The 22796-nt window shown below is 45.3% G+C and overlaps 3 protein-coding genes across 4 annotated transcripts in view; 2 read left to right on the top strand and 1 right to left on the bottom strand.

The window, feature by feature from the left end:
- usp6nl (USP6 N-terminal like) overlaps positions 1 to 7809 on the top strand; it is a 27561-nt gene extending 19752 nt beyond the window's left edge. For both annotated transcript variants that reach the window (XM_024137941.2, XM_070439012.1), the window contains 5 exons: positions 1101 to 1195; positions 1574 to 1639; positions 1892 to 1991; positions 2239 to 2391; positions 4754 to 7809. In XM_024137941.2, the coding sequence (XP_023993709.2) occupies positions 1101 to 1195; positions 1574 to 1639; positions 1892 to 1991; positions 2239 to 2391; positions 4754 to 6444 (2105 nt within the window). In that variant the 3' untranslated portion in view covers positions 6445 to 7809. The remainder of the gene's footprint in view (positions 1 to 1100; positions 1196 to 1573; positions 1640 to 1891; positions 1992 to 2238; positions 2392 to 4753) is intronic.
- A 484-nt stretch (positions 7810 to 8293) lies between these two features.
- On the bottom strand, positions 8294 to 11459 carry LOC112070523 (enoyl-CoA hydratase domain-containing protein 3, mitochondrial). The gene is made up of 6 exons (XM_024137943.2): positions 11015 to 11459; positions 10562 to 10683; positions 10372 to 10469; positions 9823 to 10023; positions 9583 to 9761; positions 8294 to 9336 (listed from the first exon to the last, which is right to left on the bottom strand). The coding sequence occupies exons 1-6, from the start codon at positions 11149 to 11151 to the stop codon at positions 9180 to 9182; spliced, it is 894 nt and encodes a 297-aa protein (XP_023993711.1). The 5' UTR covers positions 11152 to 11459; the 3' UTR covers positions 8294 to 9179.
- A 118-nt stretch (positions 11460 to 11577) lies between these two features.
- The window catches only part of LOC112070518 (solute carrier family 41 member 2), a 37506-nt gene continuing 26287 nt past the window's right edge, over positions 11578 to 22796 (top strand). Inside the window, exons 1-6 of the mRNA XM_024137938.2 lie at positions 11578 to 11725; positions 12671 to 13316; positions 13888 to 13995; positions 18165 to 18236; positions 20552 to 20696; positions 20916 to 21111. Of these exons, the coding sequence (XP_023993706.1) occupies positions 12798 to 13316; positions 13888 to 13995; positions 18165 to 18236; positions 20552 to 20696; positions 20916 to 21111 (1040 nt within the window). The 5' untranslated portion in view covers positions 11578 to 11725; positions 12671 to 12797. The remainder of the gene's footprint in view (positions 11726 to 12670; positions 13317 to 13887; positions 13996 to 18164; positions 18237 to 20551; positions 20697 to 20915; positions 21112 to 22796) is intronic.

The raw sequence follows: 22796 nt of genomic DNA on the forward strand, positions 1-22796 counted from the left end.
TCTAGAATGGATGAGGGACGTGAGATTTGAGGGTGAGTACAGTGTGTGTGTCGTCTGAATGGAAGGACTGAGGATTGGGGGTGTACTACCAGATGGTGGTGTGTGTCACCGTGCGAAGGTGACTGAGATTGGTGTGTATACAGTGTGTGTGTGGGTCTGAGGAAGGGACGTGAGATTGGGTGTGTATACAGTGTGTGTGTGTGTCTGAATGGAAGGGACGTGAGATTGGGTGTGTATTACAGTGTTGTGTGTCTGAATGAAAGGGACGTGAGACTGCGGTGTGTATACAGTGTGTGCGTGGTGGTCTGAATGGAAGGGACGTGAGATTGGTGTGTATACAGTGTGTGTGTGTGTCTGAATGGAAGGACGTGAGATTGGGGGTGTATACAGTGGTGTGCTGAATGGAAGGGACTAAATTGGTGTGTATACAGTGTGTTCTGAATGGAAGGACGTGAAGATTGGGTGTGTATACAGTGTGTGTGTGGGTGTCTGAATGGAGGGAACGTGACGATTGGGGTGTGTATACAGTGTGGTGTGTGTGTGTGGTGTGTTGGGTGTGTCTGAATGGAAAGGGCGCTGTGAGATTGGGTGGCCTGTAGTACAGTGTGTGTGGTGCGTTTTGTGTCATGAAGGACGTGAGAATGGAGGTGAGCTCTATAGATATGCTGGTAAAGAAGCGTAAGGAGGAGGGTTCTACCTTAGGGGAAGAATTTTTTTGGCCGTTTTCCTTACATTTTTAATGGGCCCAAGAAAGGACAGCCTAAGTCCTTGCAAAGTTATGTGAGAGTGTGTATTTACCAGTGTCGTCTGTGTTGTGTTTATATTCATCCGTAGGCCACCACACACTGTATACACACCCAATCTCACGTCCCTTCCATTCAGACCCACACACACACTGTATACACACCCAATCTCACGTCCCTTCCATTCAGACACACACTGTATACACACCCAATCTCACGTCCCTTCCATTCAGACCCACACACACACTGTATACACACCCAATCTCACGTCTCTTCCATTCAGACCCACACACAGCGAGAACCACCAGAGTAAATTTCTACATTTGATAAAATGCTCTGTGATCTCCGCCCCTCTAGGGTTTTTTATCCCCGGSTTCCCCAAGCTGATGCGCTTCCAGGAGCACCATGACCGCATCCTCAAGAAGATGATGCCCAAACTGAAGTCACACCTGGTGAGGCCCACAGAGCGCGCACACACACACACACACACACAGCCTGGGGAGGGGGTAGTGGTATATAAATGACAGCCCTAAGCCTGCTGGTATGGGGGACTGAGTTGAGTGGCACAGCAGCAGCCTTTGATGTGTTGAGATTAAAGGGTGGTGGAATGAGAAAGAAATGCCATGTCTACACACACAACCATACACAGACACACACACAGACAGACAAACATGGCTTTTATTCTGATTTTAATATGGGGCCTTGGGCACATTGGCGGATTCACCACTGCTGTTAAACCAAGGCCACTGACATTTTTTAACACGCACGCACGCACGTACGTACACACACACGGACACGGAGTGGTAATGGCTCATTGGCCTCTGTTTCAGGACACACAGGAGGTGTTCACCAGCCTGTACACTATGAAGTGGTTCTTCCAGTGTTTCCTGGACAGGGTGAGTGGCTGAATCACATCCCCTTCCCTCTGTATCCTTTAGGCCTGCAGCTTTTCTAAATATGTCTTTGTAAAGCAACAGTCGTTATCACACCATGCCTACTGCGGGTGTTGGGCTAAAGAAAGTGTTAAATTATATTATGAAAATATATTTATTTCTCCTCCATTCTGGCTCTCTCATTCTCTCTCTATCTCTTTCTCTCTCCTTCATTGTCTTTCTTCCTCTCTCTCTCTCTTCCAATCTCTCCCTCAGACCCCCTTCACCCTGACCCTGCGGATCTGGGACATCTATATCCTGGAGGGAGAGAGAGTTCTGACCGCCATGTCCTACACGGTCCTCAAAYTGCACAAGAGTAAGACCAGAACAGTAGGATTGTGCTATTGTGACCACGTGGTTGCCTTGTGACCACGTGGTTGTCTGTGCGCCACCAGACTATTTTAGACCGCTGAACTAAAGCCCCAGCTTCAGGTCTCAGGCAAAGTTGCTCTTCAAGTTCACTGAACCACCTCCGCTAACTTCTAAGATCTGTGACTGTCGTCAAACTGCACAGGAGAAAGTGTTCTCACACTGCGTGTGTGTGTGTGTGTGTTTGTTTGCAGAGCACCTGTTGAAGCTGTCTATGGAGGATCTGGTTGAGTTTCTGCAGGTGACTCTGGCCAAGGACTTCTTCTTTGAGGATGACTTTGTGATTGAGCAGTTGCAGAACAACATGGTGGAGCTAAGGAGGTCCAAACTGGAGCTGGCTGCACCAGGTAGCCTTCTGCCCCCAACACCTCTCATACACACTGATTACAGTAGGCTATACATTTGTCCCACACACACAGATTAGACAACTGCCACACACAAGCTCAAAATATCAACACACACACACACGGATGTATCACCCTGCATATGTTACTTCACTTACATTCACCCTCAACCACACAGTTACAGTTCAAGTGCACACTCACACAGCTCTCCTGCTGGCTGCTGTGTAGTAGTATTACCAGTGGTAGTAGTAATTAGTGATAGCAAGTCTGTCTCATCTTGCTTTCTGTCTCTTGCTTAATCTGCCTCTTCTCCCTCTTCTCCCAATGGTTCGGCCCAGCCTACAAAAGTGTGGGTGGGAGTGGGGCCACATCCCCTCCTACGACAGTAACCGGTGGGCTATCCTGACTGGTGTTCCCCTGTTTCATCATCTGTCCATCCCTCCCTCCCTCCGTCAGTCCCTCCGTTTTACGTCTGTCTGTCTGTCGCCTGTCTACCCAGCAGCCCTGGGGTTCTCCTACAGAGCATTCTCACAATGTTACAGCAAACTTGTGCAGTAGCTACTGCAACTCAGGCCAGGCTGCTATTGATTAAAAGCTACCTTGGAGTATGGTAGTGGAGGGATTGTCCTTCACTATTACTCACAAACTTGTTGTCTCTGACTGCTTTTAGTGAGGTACTGCAGATAGTCATTATCAATACAGTAGTAACCATTTAACTCCTACTTTACAGTTAATAAGATACTTTAAGTCAATACTTTCAGTTAGTAAGATACATCTTGCCTAAAGCTTTGACTGGTCACCGCTCAACATTGTAGACTACATAATGGCTTAACCTCCAAATGTCCTAATGTACTGTGGCATCCTACCACCCTGGTTGTGCGCACACACACACACACACACACACACACACACACACACACACACACACACACACACACACACACACACAGTGAGAGAGCTATTTTCTCTTCCTGGTGTCAGGATAATAAGTATCATCCAACAGCGGATGCTTTTTGTTCGACTGCAGCACTCGGCGCTCATCTTCAACCCAGAACTCTTCCAACTTTGACAGTTAAATTGCTGGATGAGGTTTTTAATAAGAGGCTAAACAAAGGTTTGAATAGGTTGTTGTCTGTGTTTACGTTTGATTGTGGGGTGGAGACTGCATCCTACCCTTAACTTGGCAACCCTTAAGCACCTGTATCAGTGAACACATATTTCCTGGGTGAATCCTCAATACTCTCAAGTGGCTTCCTCTCCTGAGTCCAAACTGAGAAGACTGGGTGGGTGAAAGCAATAAAGCACTGATCTCGGCTGGGTCCCAATACATTTGAATGGCTTCCGACTTCTTGTCTCCTTTCCTTTATCCCCAACCTAAGAGCCATTATTTCCCTTATCCAGGCTTTTCAGATCAGTGGTTCTAAGTGAAAGTAGAGAAGGACAGGAAGCTGTGTAGGAGTGATGGAGGCTGTGACTTACAGGCAGAGTTTCTCCATATTGTTTTCACCCATTCAGTCTAAGGACAGGAAAATGGGACACTTTTTTACACAATAGAGAACCACTTTAGTTTGTGGATTCAATAACAGTCAGTGACAGCACTTCCTGGTTCAAACTCATAACACTTCCTGGTCCTGTCACATCACTTCCTCTTCTCTAGCTCGTGTCTCCTGGTTTCTATGGTGATTGTGGACACACTGTTCCTACCAGAGCCCAACACATCCAGTGTCACACCTTCACTGTCTGTTTCTCTGTATATCTGTGTCACCTGTACTGCACTTTCTTTTCATGACACTGGTAGATATGATTATGTAGTAGTAGTAGTAGTAATAATAATAATATACTCAAGTAATAGAGTTTTTAAAACTGCATGGAGTTGATGTATTTATGGTTTTTGTCCTTRAGTGCTAACTCAGCCATGTTTCCTACTTTACCTCTTACAAGTGCTTCTAAAGTCTTTAAGGACAGTCTGTTAGCTAATTTCAGTCTGACCTTTTGAAGTCTGTCTGCTGCTGCAGCTAAGTACATTTTAATGAAACTGAGGGAAAACATATTATTTCAGTCTATACTTTTGAATGGCCCTTCCTAATTGGACGCCTCTGGCTCGCACTCTGGGTATTGAATATCAGATATATATTTCAGATGTTGTATTTTGTTATGTCCTTGGTTGGTTTCTCGCCTGTGGAGACGTGATTATTCAGTGTTGTGGTGAATGTAATTCTCTCTTTATTTTCACCCCCCGTCGGCAGTGATGTTGCATGAATCCATATTGCCCTTTTTTTAATATTCATCGTTTGAAACATGCCTTTTCCCGTTTTGTGTTCTCCCTCCAGGTGCTCTAACCCGCCTGTCTGTTGTATCTGTGCAGGTAAAGARGACGAGTATCCCAAGAAGCTTCTTGGGCAGCTTCCCCCAGAGCCGGCGGTGAACCAGAACCACGTGGCGAATGGTCAGAGCCACGCCCAGCCGGCCGAGCCCCCAAAAGCGCCCAGCCCCTCCCCCGAGCACCAGCGGGACAGCCGACCCCCCAACCGGGCGGGGAGGGACTCCCTGGATAAGCTGGTCCGGCAGCACAAGGCTGAGAAGAGGGAGGCCAGATCACGGGGGTCCGGAGAGAACGCCGTCCACCTTGACCCCCACTGCAAACAGCCCTCCGTCCACCTCGACCCCCACTGCAAACAGCCCTCCGCCCCCCCCCTTGCTACCCCAGAGAGAGGGTCCACACCTACACCATCTCCGGCGCCCTCTCCCTCGCCACATAACAACCCTCCTACAAAAGTGGTGGACGGAGGGAAGCCTCAGAACCACGCCACGGCCAACCACAACTCCAATGCCGCCTCCAGCAGCTCTCGTAAAGACATCGCCCCGCGCTGGGTCAAGCCGTCCGAGACCAAGCTGGAAGCGGCCAAGGCAGCGGCGGCCAGGGAGATCCAGCTGAGCCGTGGTGGTTCCCCGGCCCCCTCCAGCCCTGACGACACCCTGCTGCTCAMCCGCCGGCCCCGCTCCAGGGGCTTGATCCCAGGCTCCAACCGCGGCTCCAACGCCTCTCAGTACGACAACGTGCCCGGGGGGGCAGAGCAGGACTTTGTGGAGGTCCTKGAGCTGGAGAGGCCACCGTCGCAGATGAGGCGCAGCGAGACACCGTCCCTACCCCCCACCCACACCCCCAGCCTGCAAGGGAGCATGGTCTCCATAGGACCCGTGGCTAGGCAGGCCAAACACCCCATCCCCGCTGCCCTGTCCCTCAACAGCCCTGCGGGGGGTAAACCCTATGTCCACCCCAACGGCCAGAGCCAGTACCACACGCCCCCCCAGCAGTACTCCCCCGGCCGGCCTGCTATGGTGCCACTCCACTACCCTCCGTACAGTGTGAGCCTTGAGCAGAGGGGACTGGGAGAGGACAGGCACTACGGCCCCCCGCTCTCCCGAGGCACCCCACCGATGGGTCTGATGTATGGGGAGAGGGCGTACGTCACCACCCAGCGGCCCAGCCACTCTCCGGAGAAGGCCCTCATGAACAACTCCTATGCCACCACCCACAGGCAGCCTCCCAGCTCAGCCCAGCCCCCCCGGACCATTGTARGCCCGCTGGCCCCCCGCACCATACAGCAGCTGGACAGCCCTGGTAGTAACGCCTCCACATACCTGCGCCAGCCCACACGGCTCACCTCCACTGCAGCCGCCTATCCGGTGTACCCTCCTGTTGACTACAACAGGTACGAGGAGCGCAGGAGAGGGGAGCAGACACAACCCTACCTGCCTGAGGGGCCAGGCTGGGGAGGGGCAGCGGAGGTGCAGCCGTGGGGGCAGCAGGAAGGTGGTGACATGACACGTGCCCCTGGAGGTGTACCCCGATCCCCCAGCTTCCATAGGGCCCAGATGTCCCCCGTGCAGGAGTTCACCTTCCCCCCCGGCCCTGACGGCCTGGCTCACTACAGGACACAGTTCCACGAGCAGCAGCAGCCCACCATGAGGCAGCAGCTCCCCCCGCTGTTCGGAGGACCACACTACAGGCACGCACCAGAGGCGTTCACCATGCAGGAGTCTATGTTGCTGTGAGAGGAGGAGAGAGGGATAGAAAGACACTGAGGTGTAGTCACTGACACTGTGGCWGCAGAGACAAGCGGKAGTCCTACTGGAGTTAAGGAGTTTTASTTTGGTTTGTGCTTTATATGTGACGTTCTGACCTTTTTAAAAGTCATACTGCATCGTGAATGCTGCAGTATACCAGCTTCTGATGTTTTTATGGATCCCTTTTAAAAACCCACTGAAGATTGATTATTTTATTTTTCGGATGTTAAATCATTAACAACAGGAGTTAAAAGTATATATATATATATATATGTCTTTTAGAGTTGAAAATGTACAGTAAATGATGTTTTGTTTATATACTGAGTTATTGAAACGTTAYGAGTAGCAGGGGACACTTCTCCTGGCGAGACAAACTCAGTGATTCCATTTTTCATTTCCATCTTTATTATTTTTTTATGAGTTACTTCCAAAATATCTACTTTAGAGGTCAATTTACTCTATRTGCTTGTGAATATCTTATTTTTCTGAAAGAAGAAACAAAGCTATGTCAAATAGTAGAATTACGGATCAGTGACGATTTAAAATCATTGTCGAAAATAAATCGTTTAAATTCTGAAGCACCTCCACTGTATAAGGACAGTTTTTACAACTTAAATTTTTTCATTGAGATGATTCTGTTGTCGCTCAGTTTAGCGACCACTGTCATTTCTAGTCATTGCAAAGCATTTCTGTAACCCAAATAGTGTGTACAGTATGTTTGGGTATCGAGGCCAGTGTCTGCTTTATACCCCATATTGAGACTGTAACAGTGAACTGTTTTGGCGTCCGTAGAAAAAACACCCCTTTTCTCCCCTGAGGGTAATGAATGATTTACTTCCCTCTGAAAAGTTTACATGAACATTAATTGCATATTAACAGTATGGTATTTTCATCACCACAGAGTAGGTGTCAGCTAGCTGCAAGAGGTTTCTATAGAGGGGGAATGTGTACTGGTATTGAAGTACTTACTAAGCCGCAATATGCTTTAATTGTCAACTCATGTCTTGTATTTTCAGCAGTCACATTCACTGCTGTTCAGTTACCAGCACTTACATATTAAATCATTCCATATACACACATCAATACTTACTGACCTGTACGTACTACTTTGTAGTGTGACGTCACACATTTGAATACATATTCAACCACCTACCTTTTTAGTGCTGATTCTCAACTATGTACTTTTTGATACAATGCTTATCGTTCTCGCGGTTATAATTATACTGTTATTATTTGAACATGCAAATAAGTCATTCCTTCTTTTTGTTAAATAATTAATTGCAAAATGGTTTCAGGTCATTCTTCAGAGACTTTTCTTTACTTAATAAAACAAATTGGGGTGTGCATTTCTGATCATGTGTCTGTATATTTGTGTGCGGATTTATTTCTGTAAGAATGTTATTGCTATTCCCTTCATACATCAGTGAAGTGTCTTCGTACATATTCTACATGCATGGACCACAAAGCTCACGCCGGATACTGGAAAAAGGGATAAGAAGTGCCAAAGTTATTCATCTGCTGATATTTGAGGAAACACTGCCCTCTAGTGGAGAGAAACTTCAGTCAAAATGAATTGCAACCTCTTCCAACCCTATGCAGCTGCCAACACCCTCATCTTAATTTTACAGACCATTTTTTCTTAAAGGATTATACAGGCCAGTTTTTCCAGGACCCCTGCGTGCTTTACTAAGAGTATTGCATGGTATTTTTCACTTAGCACATTGTTGTCTTGTACTTTATTTATTGAGATCAAAATATTTGTATGTGGGCCAAACTAGGAATTTGGTCATAGCAATAGGCTACCATAAGATCATTAAAAAAAGTTCTGAACACTCCACTCAATTTGCCTTTTATCAGACCTTTGCTTCTCAAGGGATACAATGGTGCCATCATGTGGCGGTACAGTGCTAATGCATAGAACATGGAACATTACTGTACTTTAGTAGCACTGTCTTTGGTGGTAGTACAGCCACTGTTAAACATTCAATGGATGCCTCAATCCCACAGCCACCATGTAACCAGTGCAGGCTGAACTAAACACAGGATCTATTATACAATACCTCTGCATCCCATTCATGTATTTGTGCCTATTATGTTTAAATATAAAACAATCGGAAGATTGGCTTCATCAGTTCTTTAGTAAATGTATTTTATTTTTGTTTAATACATTAGAGGTAATTTGAATGCTACATAATGTTTTTCACTTAAATTCAGAAATATACAGTGCATTTGAAAAGTATTCAGAACCCTCAACTTTGTCCACGTTTTGTTACATTACAGCCTTATTCTAAAAGTGATTAAAATCAATCTACGCATAATGACGGGTTCAGAAATGTTTTCAAATGTATACAAATACATTTTTTTTAAATACCTTATTTACACAAGTATTCAGACCCTTTGGTATGAGACTTGAAATTGAGCTCAGGTGCATCCTGTTAACACCTCAACCATCCACAGGCTCCCTCTCCATTCCAGAAGCTGCTGATGTAACTGATGTGAAATGGCTAGCATGTTAGCGGGGTGCGCGCTAATAGCGTTTAAATCGATGACGTCACTCGCTCTGAGACCTTGAAGTAGTTGTGGCTTTTGTGGAGCGATAGGTAACGATGCTTTGAGGGTGTCAGTTGTTGATGTGTGCAGAGGGTCCCTGGTTCGAGCAGGCCAAGCACACCTCACCAGCCCGTGCACCCCTCACAGGCCATGGTAGGCCAGCCCAGCAGACATCACTCGTCATTGGCCTTCTCTGCTTTGTTTGTCCACACAGGCTTCCGTTTCTCTATGAAGGCCCGTATCCCCTCCTGTCCGTCTCTGAGAGCGAGGTTATCCACCATGACACGAGAGGCTGTAGCGTAGGCCGCATCCCGCCCCTGGGCCATCTGTCTGGGAGAGGAATTAAATGAAATTATGATTCAAATATGTATAAAACTACACATATATATAGTATTTATCTTTCTAGACAAAAATGAGGGAGTCTTTTGCTGTCTTTTTGCATGCAAGTGTATCAGTGGATATCCACTCAAACCAACAAAAACATCGAAACGTAATGCAAACAAGGAATGAATACATGGTAGGCAGAAGGGTTGAGTGCTACAGTGTGGTAAAACATCTGTGGAGTGAGAGACACACCTGTGGAAGGTGGCCTTGCCAAGTGCTACAACGGGCCGGCTGGCCTGACAGACCCGCCGTGCGATGGCTAACGTCTCCTCCTCTAGACGCTCCTCAGGAACCACCTTACTGACCAGCCCGTGCCTCAAAGCATCCTGGGCCGAGATCGGGCTTCCTGTGAACAGCATCTTCATGGCGACCTGTAAAATATCAGAATATATCAGTGCTGCACAGTGTGTGTTTGTGTGCATGTGTGTTTACCTTCTTGGGGACAGCTCTTCCTATTGCCACGGCTGGTGTTGAGCAGAACAGACCCACGTTGACCCCTGGCGTGGCGAAGGTGGACTTGTCCGTCACCACGGCAATGTCACAACTGGCAACAAGCTGGCATCCTGCTGCTGTGGCAACCCCATTCACCATGGCAATCACAGGCACGGGAATGTCTTGTATCAGGGTCATAACCTTCAATAACAACAAGAGGTATGAGTGTGTTTGTAGATGAGAATGTGTGTGTGTGTGTACTGTATGTACACAGCCATCTGAAGACCCCCAAATAGAAGACTCTATGGAGGACAATCATACTCGACTGGAGCGACCGCCAATAATGATGATGATGTGTGTGTACAGTATATTTGCTGTCTCTTATACACATCTAGATGTGTATAAGAGACAGGTATGTACACAGCCATCTGAAGACCCCCAAATAGAAGACTCTATGGAGGACAATCATACTCGACTGGAGCGACCGCCAATAATGATGATGATGTGTGTGTACAGTATATTTGTATACAGTACGACAGTGAACCACACCTCTGAGCAGGCCTGAAACACCTTGGTGTGGTAATCTCTGCCCTGTGCTGACGTCAGCTCCTTCAGGTCATGCCCAGAGGAGAACACTGGTCCCTTAGCTGGAACACACATAACACAATACAACAGTGTTTATGAAGGGGGGACCAAGGGGCACATCTGATCATGGATCAGCACTCTGGTGGTATCTTACCTGATATGACGATGACTCTGAGGTCTTCGCTGTCGATGTCAGCCAGGATGTTGCCTCTCAGTGATTCCAGCATGGACAGAGACAGGGCATTCCTCTTCTTGGGGTTGTTCAGGGTTATTCTCCTGCACATGTAATTAGTTACAGTAGCAAGAATCATTTAAAGAGGAACACAAATCAATGCACTGTGTACCTGAAGTGTAATAGTGAGATTTTTATAGGACATACTGCTTACTAGCTAGATACAGCATTTAACGTTTCAGGTGATCCGTTTATATATTAAAGAGATGGAAGCGCGTGCCCAAAATGGACAGCTTATGTACAATGCGCGCGACATGGGCACACCTTTTGCAAAAGAGTCACCGACCAATGCATAAGTTCTTTGACCACAGGAATCAAACACTGACAGAGTAGTCAAGCTAGCTAGCTTTGTTAGTTTGCTGACAACTTGAATACCTTATTCCATTGTTTTGCTGTCTGACAGTCAGTGGCTCTGCTTGAGTTTGCGTGCAAAGTAACCTTGACCCAGCTAGATGTGTAAACCTGTTGAATTGGACAATATTAGCAGCTCGGTAAAATAAATTTCGAGTCATGTTTCGACTGTCCTTGCGTCAGCATTTGGGTCACCGGTTGAACACCTGCATTCTATTGGTGTATAGCGCCTTCTACTGTTTCGGAGTGACAAAACTCAAAACATTGTCATACTTCCCTCTGGGGTAATGGATTATAAATTGACGAACTGTATATTGATTGCAACTACTGCATGTATTATGTCATAACACAATACAATTTCAGAATAGCTCTTTTGTAACAAGCGCATCAATGCAAAATCACAAACTGTCTATCAAAATTTGTGAATTCATATTTCAAGTATCATATTTACGCATAGGAATCGGCGCCTATTTGACGTCCTTGACATAAATGTTCTGAACTCATTTTATAAGGATACAACTAGTAGCCCCTGGTCAAGACATTCCTGCCAGATGTAGCGTGCAAGGTGTGCTCTGCGCCTGCGTACTACTAGTCTGTGTGGCACTTTTCCTGTGACGCGACGAGCTTAGTGTCGAAAAGGGCATCCTTCAGAGAAATCCGGAACAGAAAAAGGAAAATAATAACAGTCTAAATTAGTATCAACGTCCTGAAGTTAAGCGCATTTCCCCTGTATAGGTAAGCCTTTTTGCTTTCCCCCTGTTTGTTTAGCTAGCTTGGCGGTACTACTAGCCAGTTATGTTAGCTCGCGCTAGCATCCAAGCAGGATGTTTAACGTTATGTGGCTAGATTGCCTTGCCAGAAGAACATTTTGACATAAATGTGATAACGGTAATAAAACTATTCTTTAAAAGCGGGATAACGCAGTTATTATTCACTTCCTTGTCAAATTCGCGTTTCAGTTTGCTACCCGTTCTATTGGTGTTAAACACTTGTTAGGAAGTATCTATCCACCAAGGCACAGGACTTAGTGAGAGCTTTTAGCCTGGTTCTGACAGTACGCACGTAGACTGACAGACAGACAGACTGATTTCTAACACATCAACCGTCTTTTTCCTTTGCTGGTGCGACACGGGCCTCTCCAATGTAAAAACAATATATTATGGAACTATCCATATGGCATAGCTTTCTACATTTTCACGAAATATCAATTTATCTGAGAAGAAAGGTTGTGTTGAATTACGTTGGCCAGAGAAGCAACCAGCAGCCTACTATTCAATGTTGCTTATGTATTTCACTGTTTCAAGACTTGGTCATAAGCAGAGCTTATGTTATATAATTTAAAAATAAATACAATCATAGACAGCACATATGCACTTTGATATCATATTTGTGCAGGTTTTTAGAGACATTCAACCAGACATACAATAGGCCTACCTGAAAGCAACCAGATAGTGACTTATTACTCAGCATGCATTGTGCAGACCAGCTCCTCCTCTCCTCAGCCTCAGGATCTTCTGATAACAGAACCAAAACAAACAATGTAGGCTATCTAGTCTGTTTGAAATGAAATGTGGTTTGCCTTTGCCCCGGGGAGAATAGCTAGACTATCATTTGTGTTTGTTTTGCTTGCATGAGCTGGAGAGAACAGTGACAGTCTTTCTCCTTGGCTGGTCTCCACAGTGCTGATCATAGTGGACATGGATGCCCCTCTTCCTATTTAACCAGCCCAGCCTGCCCTCCTTCACACTGCCCCAGCATGAATGAATGGAGATGAGACATTACGGACTCATCAGCAGCATTGCTTAGCATGAACATCCACACACTGGGCGACTCTCTGGGCCCTAGCCTAGCGGTGCGTATGAGCGGAGCCGCCGGTGGCTGGAGCAGTCTCTCTCTGAAGCCAGTGCCTACCGGGTGGATCCCCTCTCTGTTCCAAACCATGGTCCCTACGGGATACACCAAGCTCCAGGAGGAGCGTGGTCTGGCCATGGCCGACCTGGGGCCCAAACCTGATGGGAACGGCTACCGGCCTGACCCCCCTCACCTGGAGGTGCGCCGGCACTCGGACCGGGTAGCGCGGACGTCCGTTAGCCTGTCAGACGGTGGGGATGTGCGGTACTCTGAGACTGAGCCCATGCTCCCTGAGGGGACACTCTCAGGGGAGGAGGGTGATGACGAGGAGAAGGAGGAAGAGGAGAGTCAGAGGCCCCCCACGCGGAACATGCCCAAGGAGTCACCCCTGGCCATGGCGCTGCAGATCGTGGTGCCTTTCCTGCTGGCTGGGTTCGGCACGGTGTCAGCAGGGATGGTGCTGGACATAGTACAGGTGAGACTGGGATGGGGGATGGTAGAGCATAGGTCCTGGTGAGACTGGGGTGTGGACTAGTGCATGTGAAGTTCAATTAGGTAGAGGAGATGGATTTGGCACAGTTTAATTCAATTAGTTTATATTGTTTACTTATGACTCCATTTCATGTGTAGTCCAGAGTAAATGGCTGTAAGAGCTTTCAAGGGAGGTAATAAAGGGATATCTGTCTATTGATATTAAATTGTTAAAGGGATTCTCATAGCCACTCAGCAAATACTATTAGGGATAGGCTACTAGGAAGGAACCTACGACTGGAAGCTACGGCAGTTTGCCTTATCTACTTCTTGATAGAACGTTTGAATTTGAAGGTAGAATGTGAATATTTGAATGGGGACAACTTTCTAATTCAGACAAGCTGACAATGAACAAATGTAAGCTCCCATCTGCTCTATACTAGCCAGTAGCCAACAATAAACTATTAATAACAATGACATGTCTAATATTGCTGTCTCCTCTCCTTCTCTCTTTTTCTCTCTCCCCCTCATCCTCTTTTTCTCTCTCTCTCTCTCTCTCCCCTCCCCTCACCCAGCACTGGGATGCCTTTAAGTACATTACAGAGATCTTCATCCTGGTTCCGGCTCTGCTGGGCCTGAAGGGCAACCTGGAGATGACCCTCGCATCCAGACTATCCACCGCGGTAAGACACACACACACACACAGGGAGGCGCTAGAGAGCGTGCTATGGAGTAGACGTGCTTTGCTAGTGCTCCGCTCAATTTTGAAACAAATTCATATTTATCTTAACCTCTCACAACCTATAACATTGTCTGGCAATATGACAAAGAGAAAAGCCACCAAAAACAAGATCATTTTAATGAGATAGACAATGAACCAATTTCAACATCGCAGACCCACGAGGAGTTAGCTGAAGATGCGAGCTACCGAGAGTTCTCCACAGAACCTGCTCAGTGACCTGCTGGCTGCTATAAACTCACTAAGTCGAGGGATCAACACGTACGTTTGACAACCCAAAAGAGGCCGATCTGTTCTTGTCAGGCAAGCTCCCTGTCTGAGGATACAGAACGGCTGTGTCAACCGGCTAAATGGCCAAATACAGGCCAGGAATGTGTTTGAATTTCCTGCCTATGTCTTTTCGATCAGAAGATCAGAAATTGGGACTTATATGATGGGTGAGATGTTATGGCTTATATAGCATTGTTTAGCCTATCATGTTTTAGAGCCACTCACCCCCTAACATGAGAGTTAAGTGTTATTTAATATTAGTTTATATGCGGAGCACCTATAGATGACGAGTTAAGCTGTATGTCTAGACACCCTAAGGTTTGTGTGTTAGTCAAGGAGTGCTTCGTTTGGGGAAGTCACTCAGTAATGGGATGGGATGGGGTCTGTGTTTTATGTTCACATTTAGTACAGGTGGCATGACAAGCTCTTGCACGGCAGGACGTTTTTCTTTTGGGTTTTGTATGACAGCAACAATTTGCTCTAGAATAAGAAATGCCACATAGTGACGGAGCACAGAGTAGACCTGGTGGAATAAAGATAGTTAGTTGAAACTGTGATGGCTTAGGTCATGTCGTGAAACGTTTTTTTTCCTCATCTTAAATCACTGGGCGCTGACATAGTGCTTCTTCAAGAAACTCATATTAAATGCTCGGCTCAGGCCAAGCTACGAGTCGGCTGGATCGGTCAGATATACCAGTCTAATTTTGATGCAAAAGCAAGAGGAGTAGCAATCCTGATAAGGAAAAACATTCCTTTTGTTTACTCATCCTCGATTTCAGATCCTAATGGTCGGTATATTATTGTGGCTGGTACACTGAATTCGAAACCAATAACCTTCGTCAATTTATATGGACCCAACTTCGATGATCCATAATTTTTTCAAATGGTATTTAAGGCCATACCAAATATCTCGGATACAAGTGTTATTGTTGGAGGTGACTTTAACTGTACGATCCTCTTTTAGATAAACACCTATCAAGGTCACTTCAACAATCAAATGCCAGTGTCTGTCTAAATACATTGATGACAAACCTTAACATTGTCGATATTTGGAGACTGACCCAACAGATAGGGATTATTCTTTCTTTTCATCAGTTCATAAATCATATTCCAGAATTGACTTTTTTGTTGGACTCCAAACTAATTTCAGCAGCTGAGTCGGTTACCTACCACCCTATTCTAATTACGGACCACTCTCCTATGTCCATGGTGCTGAAACTCGACAATATCAGGTCGGCGACCGTGGCGCTTAGACGCATACCTGTTAAAAGATGAGGCTTTTTGTCAGTATTTGAAGGAGCAGATTGCCTTTTTCCTCAGAACTAACGACACGGGGGATGTTGACGACTCCACCCTTTGGGAATCTGTAAAGGCTGTGATTAGAGGTTACATTATTTGTTATACATCAGAGAGGAAGAAATGTGCCAATACTGGGCTGGGAGAAATTGAGACTTAGGAGAATGTTTTTAGGACGAATTCCTCGAATTCAGTCCTTGAGAAGATCACAAAGTTGAAATATGAATACAATACCATCCTTTCGAAACGGGTGGGCTCTTTACTTGCTAGAACGCAACAAAGTTTTTTTGAACTGGGTGACAAACCACATAAATTATTAGCAAGACAGCAAAGGCATGTACAGGCATCTAGAGCTATTCACAAAATTAAAGACAAGAAGGGTAAAATAGTAACAGATCCGCAGGATATTAATAAATGCTTTGCGCAGTTTTACTCAGCTATATCAATCAAAATGGGATGCTGCTGATCCACAAACTATGGAATGCTTTCTCACTGAATGTGAACTTCCTAAACTAGACAAGGGGGCAGCTGCTGCACTCGATGCTGGGAGAACTTTAGAGGAAATTAACACAGCGATAGCACAAGTTCCAAACAGAAAGGCCCCTGGGCCTGATGGATATGTAATAGAATTTTATAAGAAGTACTGCGCCAGTCTAGCTCCACTTATGTTGCTCCACCCCTTGCTACTCTCATTCGGGCATGTGCCGATATCGCTCCGGTTAAAATAAAAGACACGTAGCACAAAATTTCCCTATATGCAGACAATGTTCTTTTGTTTTCATCCAAGCCTAACACTTCTATTCCCCCCTTACTTAACTTGATAAATACGTTCGACTCCTTCTCTGGCTACAAGATAAACTGGCAACAAAAGCGAATTGATGCCCATATCACGGCCTGTGGATATTCAATTTCTGCAATCTACCCCATTTAGAACAGTGATGGACAAGTTCACAAGCCTTGGCATTGTAGTGACAAGAACTTAATCAGCTATTGAAAGTGAATTGGGACATGAAAATTTATCAGCTTAAACAAAATATAGATTTTTGGAAAACTCTGCCTATCTCCTTGATTGGTCGTATAAACGCTATTAAAATGGTTGTCCTACCCAGGTTTCTTTACCTCTTCCAATGTCTACCCAATTTCATACCACAAAGCTATTTTAAGAAACTGGATTCAATAGTAACTCCATTTTTATGGGATAACAAGGCAGCTAGAATTTCAAAGAAGCATTTATACAAGTACAAGATAGAGATGGGCTTTGGCCTTCCTCACTTTAAACCGTATTATTGGGCTGCTAATCTGAACATTGTGTCTTTCTGGAGGGAAAGTTTTCCTGGGATGCGACAGAATGATATGCCTTCATGGCTTTTGATTGAGCAGGCCTCCTGTCAACGTTCCTCACTCCCTGTATTTGTTAACAGTCCAGCATATGTGGAAAACGCCACTTATGACTCTAACCCAGTCATTTGCCACACTCTTACGATCTGGACACAGATGAGGTATTTTCTTAACATACCCACTGTATACATTGACTGCCCGATTTGCTTAACTCATGCTTTCCACCCTGCATTGGATGATATGGTGTTTTCACAGTGGAGGGAGAAGGGGCTCACAACAATTGGTAACTTATATATTGATGGTCAGTTAGCTTCCTTTCAACAATTACAGGGTAAGTTTAACATGCCAACAACACATATTTTCAGATACCTCCCTATCAGGAATTTCTTAAGGACACATATCCCACAGTATGGCATTAAGCCCAATAATCCTACATTAGATAGCCTGATCCAAACCCCATTCAAAAGGGTCGGTCTCTAGACTGTATTATGTGCTACAGGCCCACATAGAGGTATCCACAGACACTATTAAAAGGGCTTGGGTAGATCTCAGATGAGGACTGGGTAGAAGCTCTCAGGAGTATAAACCACAGTTCAGTGAATGCCAGACACAACCGTGTACAGTTTAAGGCGATACACAGGTTACATTACTCAAGTGTATTTCTATTTCTGTCTCCCACTCCTGTCTTACACATACACTCTCTCACACACCATTACACTCTGGTTCTCCCATCTTGCTTCCTTACTTTTTTTCCTCCCTCTCTTTCTCCCCCTATTCAAATGATCTGGGGTTGAGAAGTTGATGAAGTGATGGGACAGAATTCTCTCTTTGTTCAGTTTGGCCCGTTCCTCCCCTCCCTCTTTCCTCACAGATACACATTCACATCATTCTGTTTGGTCTCACACAGAGAAACTCAGTGTTGTGTTTCACTTGTTCCCTCATCTCACTCCCTGTTCACTAAACTCAAAACTGCTAAGCTCTGCATACTTTTGCTAAGTGAACAAGAACAGTCACAAACCTTCCCATCTGAAATGCACTCAATTGAACATTGTGTTTAGTTTAATCATATTAGTTGGTAATGTGATTAGCGGTTCCTGCAAACTGTTCAAAGTAGTTATTAATCTTTTTTTTGGGGCAGTTTATTTGAGTAGGAGATTCAAGTGAATATTGAATGATTTGAGTTGCTGATTGTGGTCTGTCACTGTGCAGGTGAATGTGGGGAAGATGGACTCTCCCATAGAGAAGTGGAATCTGATCATAGGAAACCTGGCGTTAAAACAGGTAAACACACACACACTGTCAGCTTCATAGCGAGCAGCAATGTTTTTTGCCACTGAGCAAATTTCAGCGCAAACTTGAACGTTGTGAAAATGTTGTACAACTTCCAGCACGTGTTTAATGTGAAGACTGAGGCTGTACCCACTTTAAGTTAGTTATAACAGTGGCCAAGTAAGCTGCTATGGATATTTGATCTACCAGTGGCCTACCATAAAAAACTATGGAGAAAATACACCCATAACATTTTAACATGGAAATAGCTGTTCTATCATTCAGCCTACAATAGCAGGCAATGTATGGTGTTCAATGTAGGCCTACATTCCATGAGACTTTTGAAAAAACATGCAGGGCTTGACATTAAACGGTTTATCCACTTGTCCGTCTGAAAGCGAGATGACTGAACATGTTGTGTTGCTTGATACAAGAAACCACTTTACAAAATACAATGTATTATTATTCCCATGCCATTATTACAGAGAATCACACAAATTATGCTACCCTCTGCCTATTGGCTACTTAGCTTATTCAAGCCTGTCTCAAAAATACAACACTGCCCCTTTAAGACAAAAAAAAGCTTTTCAAAGAAGTCTAGAAATGTACACGTTTTGTGCTCTTGTAGGAAGCAATCAAACCTCTATTGCTGACTACAAATTATAACTGGGCTAATAACTCATTAACTAGCAAAGGAAAATAACAGAATGTGCACGTGGCTTCATGCAACTCTCGCTTTGATCTCAAAACAAGCACATCTACTCATGACCGCTCATGCTGTCAACACTGTCCAGTTCAAAGTAAATGGCACAGATCCATATGACGATGGTCTATTTGCATGTAGGCCCACTGCGGCTCTGGTTATGCTGCACAGGTCTGTGTAGAGTACGGACTGAGTCGTGCGTGTCAATGCAATAGAATCCTACTCCAATGCGTTCTGCCTACAACAAATGTGTTGCTTAGTTTGTTGTGTTTCGGTATGTTACATTGAAAGTGGTTAATATTGCGTTGACTCGATCACAATTGCCACAGTAAAGGGAAACGTTGATCTTTTCTTAACAAGCCTATGCAATATTAACCAATTAGAAAAGGTACTGTAGCAATGAGGTTTGTGCAGTAAGCTATAGGCCCAATACATTATCACCGCATATTGGCTATGCTTGAATTACCCTGCCAATGCATTGTTGTTCGGGCCAAATATCCCTCCGCTTTCCCTTTCCTTCACTGACCATGACCAAAAAGGGAGAACGTATTCCCGCTGATAGCAAACTCGAGTCGCCCCGCATTATTTCTGCCTCATGCACAAATTCATGTTGTTACTCCTATGAACAGAGAAAGTGTAATATTCCTGGATATTAAAAAATACCCAAGCCGCTAATAACAACAACGCAAGCCTATAGGTTTCACTTTCCTACTCATTCATTACTGCTGCAGTGCTTGTTGCAGCGCTGAGTGGAAATAGGAAGAACGTGTATTTTATGGCTTATAAAAGTGTTGAATACAAAGTGTTGACAGTGCTGAGAAAGAACTTAAACATGAACTCACTCATAAAAACAGCAGCTCTTTGCTGTATTCGTTGAGTCTCCCTCTAGTCATGGTTTTAAACGTTTTGAAATCTCACAGTATCAACTTTTCTCTAGCTTTCTGTTATGCCTGCTACGTTACTGCAGACACGGTCATCTAAGCCATCCGATTGGCCTGCGGTAAGCCTATAGTGCACTTGATTTGCCCGCCAGATACATGAATTGGTTCAAAATGGCAACAGTTCACCTACCCGGTGCGCAGGGCAGCTGAATCGGGTTCACCTACCGCCAACAGGCCGAGACCAAAATATATAGAAATAGGAACTTTAGCCTTTATCGTTGTTTTTTTTTTACAGAAATCTTTGGCAATCAACTAGGAATGCCTGGGTGAACACTGCTCTAGAAAGTTGAGTAAAGTTCAATCTCATGCTTCTCACAGTGAGCTAATATTTGTTCTGTGTGGCAGTCCCGGGGGAGCTGCGCGCCCGTGTTCGTCTTAGAGGGATCATTGGCGAGCGGTGTTGAATTTGTGCCCTTATCTCCCGATCTGTCTATCTGCGTAGTGTGTGTACTTCTGGTTTGTACTTGTGGTAATTATTGACTGAGTGATGGATAGTGTTCAAGCACACAGTGTTTAATGGCCCCTTGAGGAAGTGTCTTCAATGTTGATAGTGTATCATATAATAGGAAAACATTGTTAGAAAAACAGATTGATGTTATTCCTGTTAACCCTGCCCCCACACCTCTCCCTTTCTCTCATTCCCTATATTCCTTCTCCCTCTGTCATCCTCTCTCTCTTTCTAGGTACAGGCTACAGTAGTAGGCTTCCTGGCAGCAGTGGCGGCAGTGGTTCTGGGTTGGATCCCAGAGGGGAAGTTCCAGATGAGTCATGCCGTGCTGCTCTGCTCTGCCAGCGTGGCCACTGCCTTCATTGCCTCTATGCTGCAGGGTACAGACACACACACACACACACACACAGATAGATAAGGACACACACATGTACTCTGATATGGAATGTGCGCAGTCAGACAATCAAACAGTCACAGCCCAACATATTATCACCTACTGCTGATGGGTCTCATGCTATATATTAGTAGCAAACACACACATGGAAGGTTGAGGTATGTGCAGGCATGTCGCCCTGACCTCTGTACCGTCTGAACCCCAGGCTTCATCATGGTGGGGGTGATCGTGGGCTCCAAGAAGACGGGCATCAACCCCGACAACGTGGCTACACCCATCGCCGCCAGCTTCGGTGACCTCATCACCCTGGCCATCCTGGCCTGGATCAGCCAGGGACTCTACAACTGCCTGGGTAAGGATTTGGACTGGATATTTCCATCTGGAAATAAGACACAAAACCAGTCAACTAGTTTTTACCCTCTATATTGAGTTCACAATCCTTCACTTCATCCTTCCTCTGTTTGTTTTATTTCCTCTTGAAAAAGGTGAATAATATATCTGTCCAACAGTGTAAAGAAATGGTCCATTTGGAATCAGACTGCATCTTTCAACCACTAGATGGCACTCTTACGCTGTTATTTTTTGTGTCATTACTGGTAATTCATCAGAACAGACCATATCTTTCTCTCCCTCGCTTTCCCTCTCTCCATCTCCCACAAAATAGTCCATATTTAATATATGCCATGCCCAGCCTCACACACGCTTCCTCGTGTTACATTACCCAACACAGTGGACCAGCAAGCGTTTCCCTTGGAAAGTGTATTTTACTAACCTTGACGTGTCTGAGCCCTATGAAACAAGCATTCATCACCAAAGACTCAAAATCTATGAAAGGCTACAGTAAAACCTCTGAGATAATTTAATAGAAGTAGTAAATCTGTCTGGCCTAAGTTGTCCTGATACGACCCATACCAGCTCACTGTCTGTCAACTGATTTAACTTGTAATATATGCTGGCTCCTTTCCTGTTTCAAATGTGTTACGGGGAACGTATATATTTCCCAAATTGACCTTCTCCTGTAACATACAGTATATATATGTAACACATGTAAGCCCTTTACTATTGGCCTTCCAGTTAGGACAGGCTGTGTTCCAAACGGCACTCTATTCCCTATGGGCCCTGGTCAAAAGTAGTGCACTACGTAGAGAATAGGGTGCCATTTGGGATGTTACCACAAAGGACAGTGTCTCTGTTGTAAGGGCCAGCCGTGTCCGTCCCGTCCGCGGTGTTCTGCCTAATTGGACTAATGTGCAGTTTACTCACAGCTAAAGTTAGTCATTTTAACCTGATGGTGTACAATATATATATATATACCCACACCCAAGGCCACGGGCCACGGTCGGCTACTGCAAACATTTATCTTAAGACCTAAATCTGAAACGTGGTGAGGGAATGGTGAACCACAGTGACACCCAGAGTCGAGGCTAAACCCAGGGACTGGTGGGTATACCGGTGTCATCATGACAGGGACTATTACCCAATTCCAACCACTGTGACTACATAGAGCTCCCTTCTCTGGGTTTTATATCTATGTCTTCAGGGGGTTGATGATGAGGGCCGTTAAGTGTGGAATGGGATCATGGTGAGACGAAAATCTGGTAAGGAGACTGGGATGATGGAGTCACATATCTCACTACTGGGCACTAAGCAGGTGTTTTCCCCTTCTCTATTCTCCAACATGACTCTGATTTAGTGCTGTAATAATCATTAGATTTTGGCCAAATATTAAGTGTGCGCATGCAAATTTCAGTCTAAAGTAGACCCCTCCAAGGATTGTGTCTTGCTAGTGAGTGATGATCGGTTTCTCAGGTCTTTAAGTTAGATGTTCTGTAGCTACTGTACTGAGTCATACAAATACAGAACTTCTTTGTTTTGTTATGAATCTCTGTTGTTTTCTTGCTCCCTGCTCTGTGTCACACTGTCTTTCCTGGGGAGCGGAGGGACAGTATCTCCCCCCCTGCTCTGTATCACGCTGTCTTTCCTGGGGAGCGGAGGGACAGTATCTCCCCCCTGCTCTGTGTCACGCTGTCTTTCCTGGGGAGCGGAGGGACAGTATCTCCCCCCCTGCTCTGTGTCACGCTGTCTT

The sequence above is a fragment of the Salvelinus sp. IW2-2015 genome, unplaced genomic scaffold, assembly GCF_002910315.2.
Source record: "Salvelinus sp. IW2-2015 unplaced genomic scaffold, ASM291031v2 Un_scaffold1350, whole genome shotgun sequence".
Lineage (NCBI taxonomy): Eukaryota > Metazoa > Chordata > Actinopteri > Salmoniformes > Salmonidae > Salvelinus > Salvelinus sp. IW2-2015.

What these genes read in the sequence shown, in the direction of transcription:
- LOC112070523 (XM_024137943.2), bottom strand. Translation starts at nt 11,151, where the DNA reads ATGACTCGAAATTTATTTTACCGAGCTGCTAATATTGTCCAATTCAAC. An exon ending in CAGAGTCATCGTCATATCAG is followed by an intron (nt 10,470 to 10,561) that starts GTAAGATACCAC and finishes TGTGTGTTCCAG; the next exon opens with CTAAGGGACCAGTGTTCTCC. An exon ending in GAAGAGCTGTCCCCAAGAAG is followed by an intron (nt 9,762 to 9,822) that starts GTAAACACACAT and finishes GATATTTTACAG; the next exon opens with GTCGCCATGAAGATGCTGTT.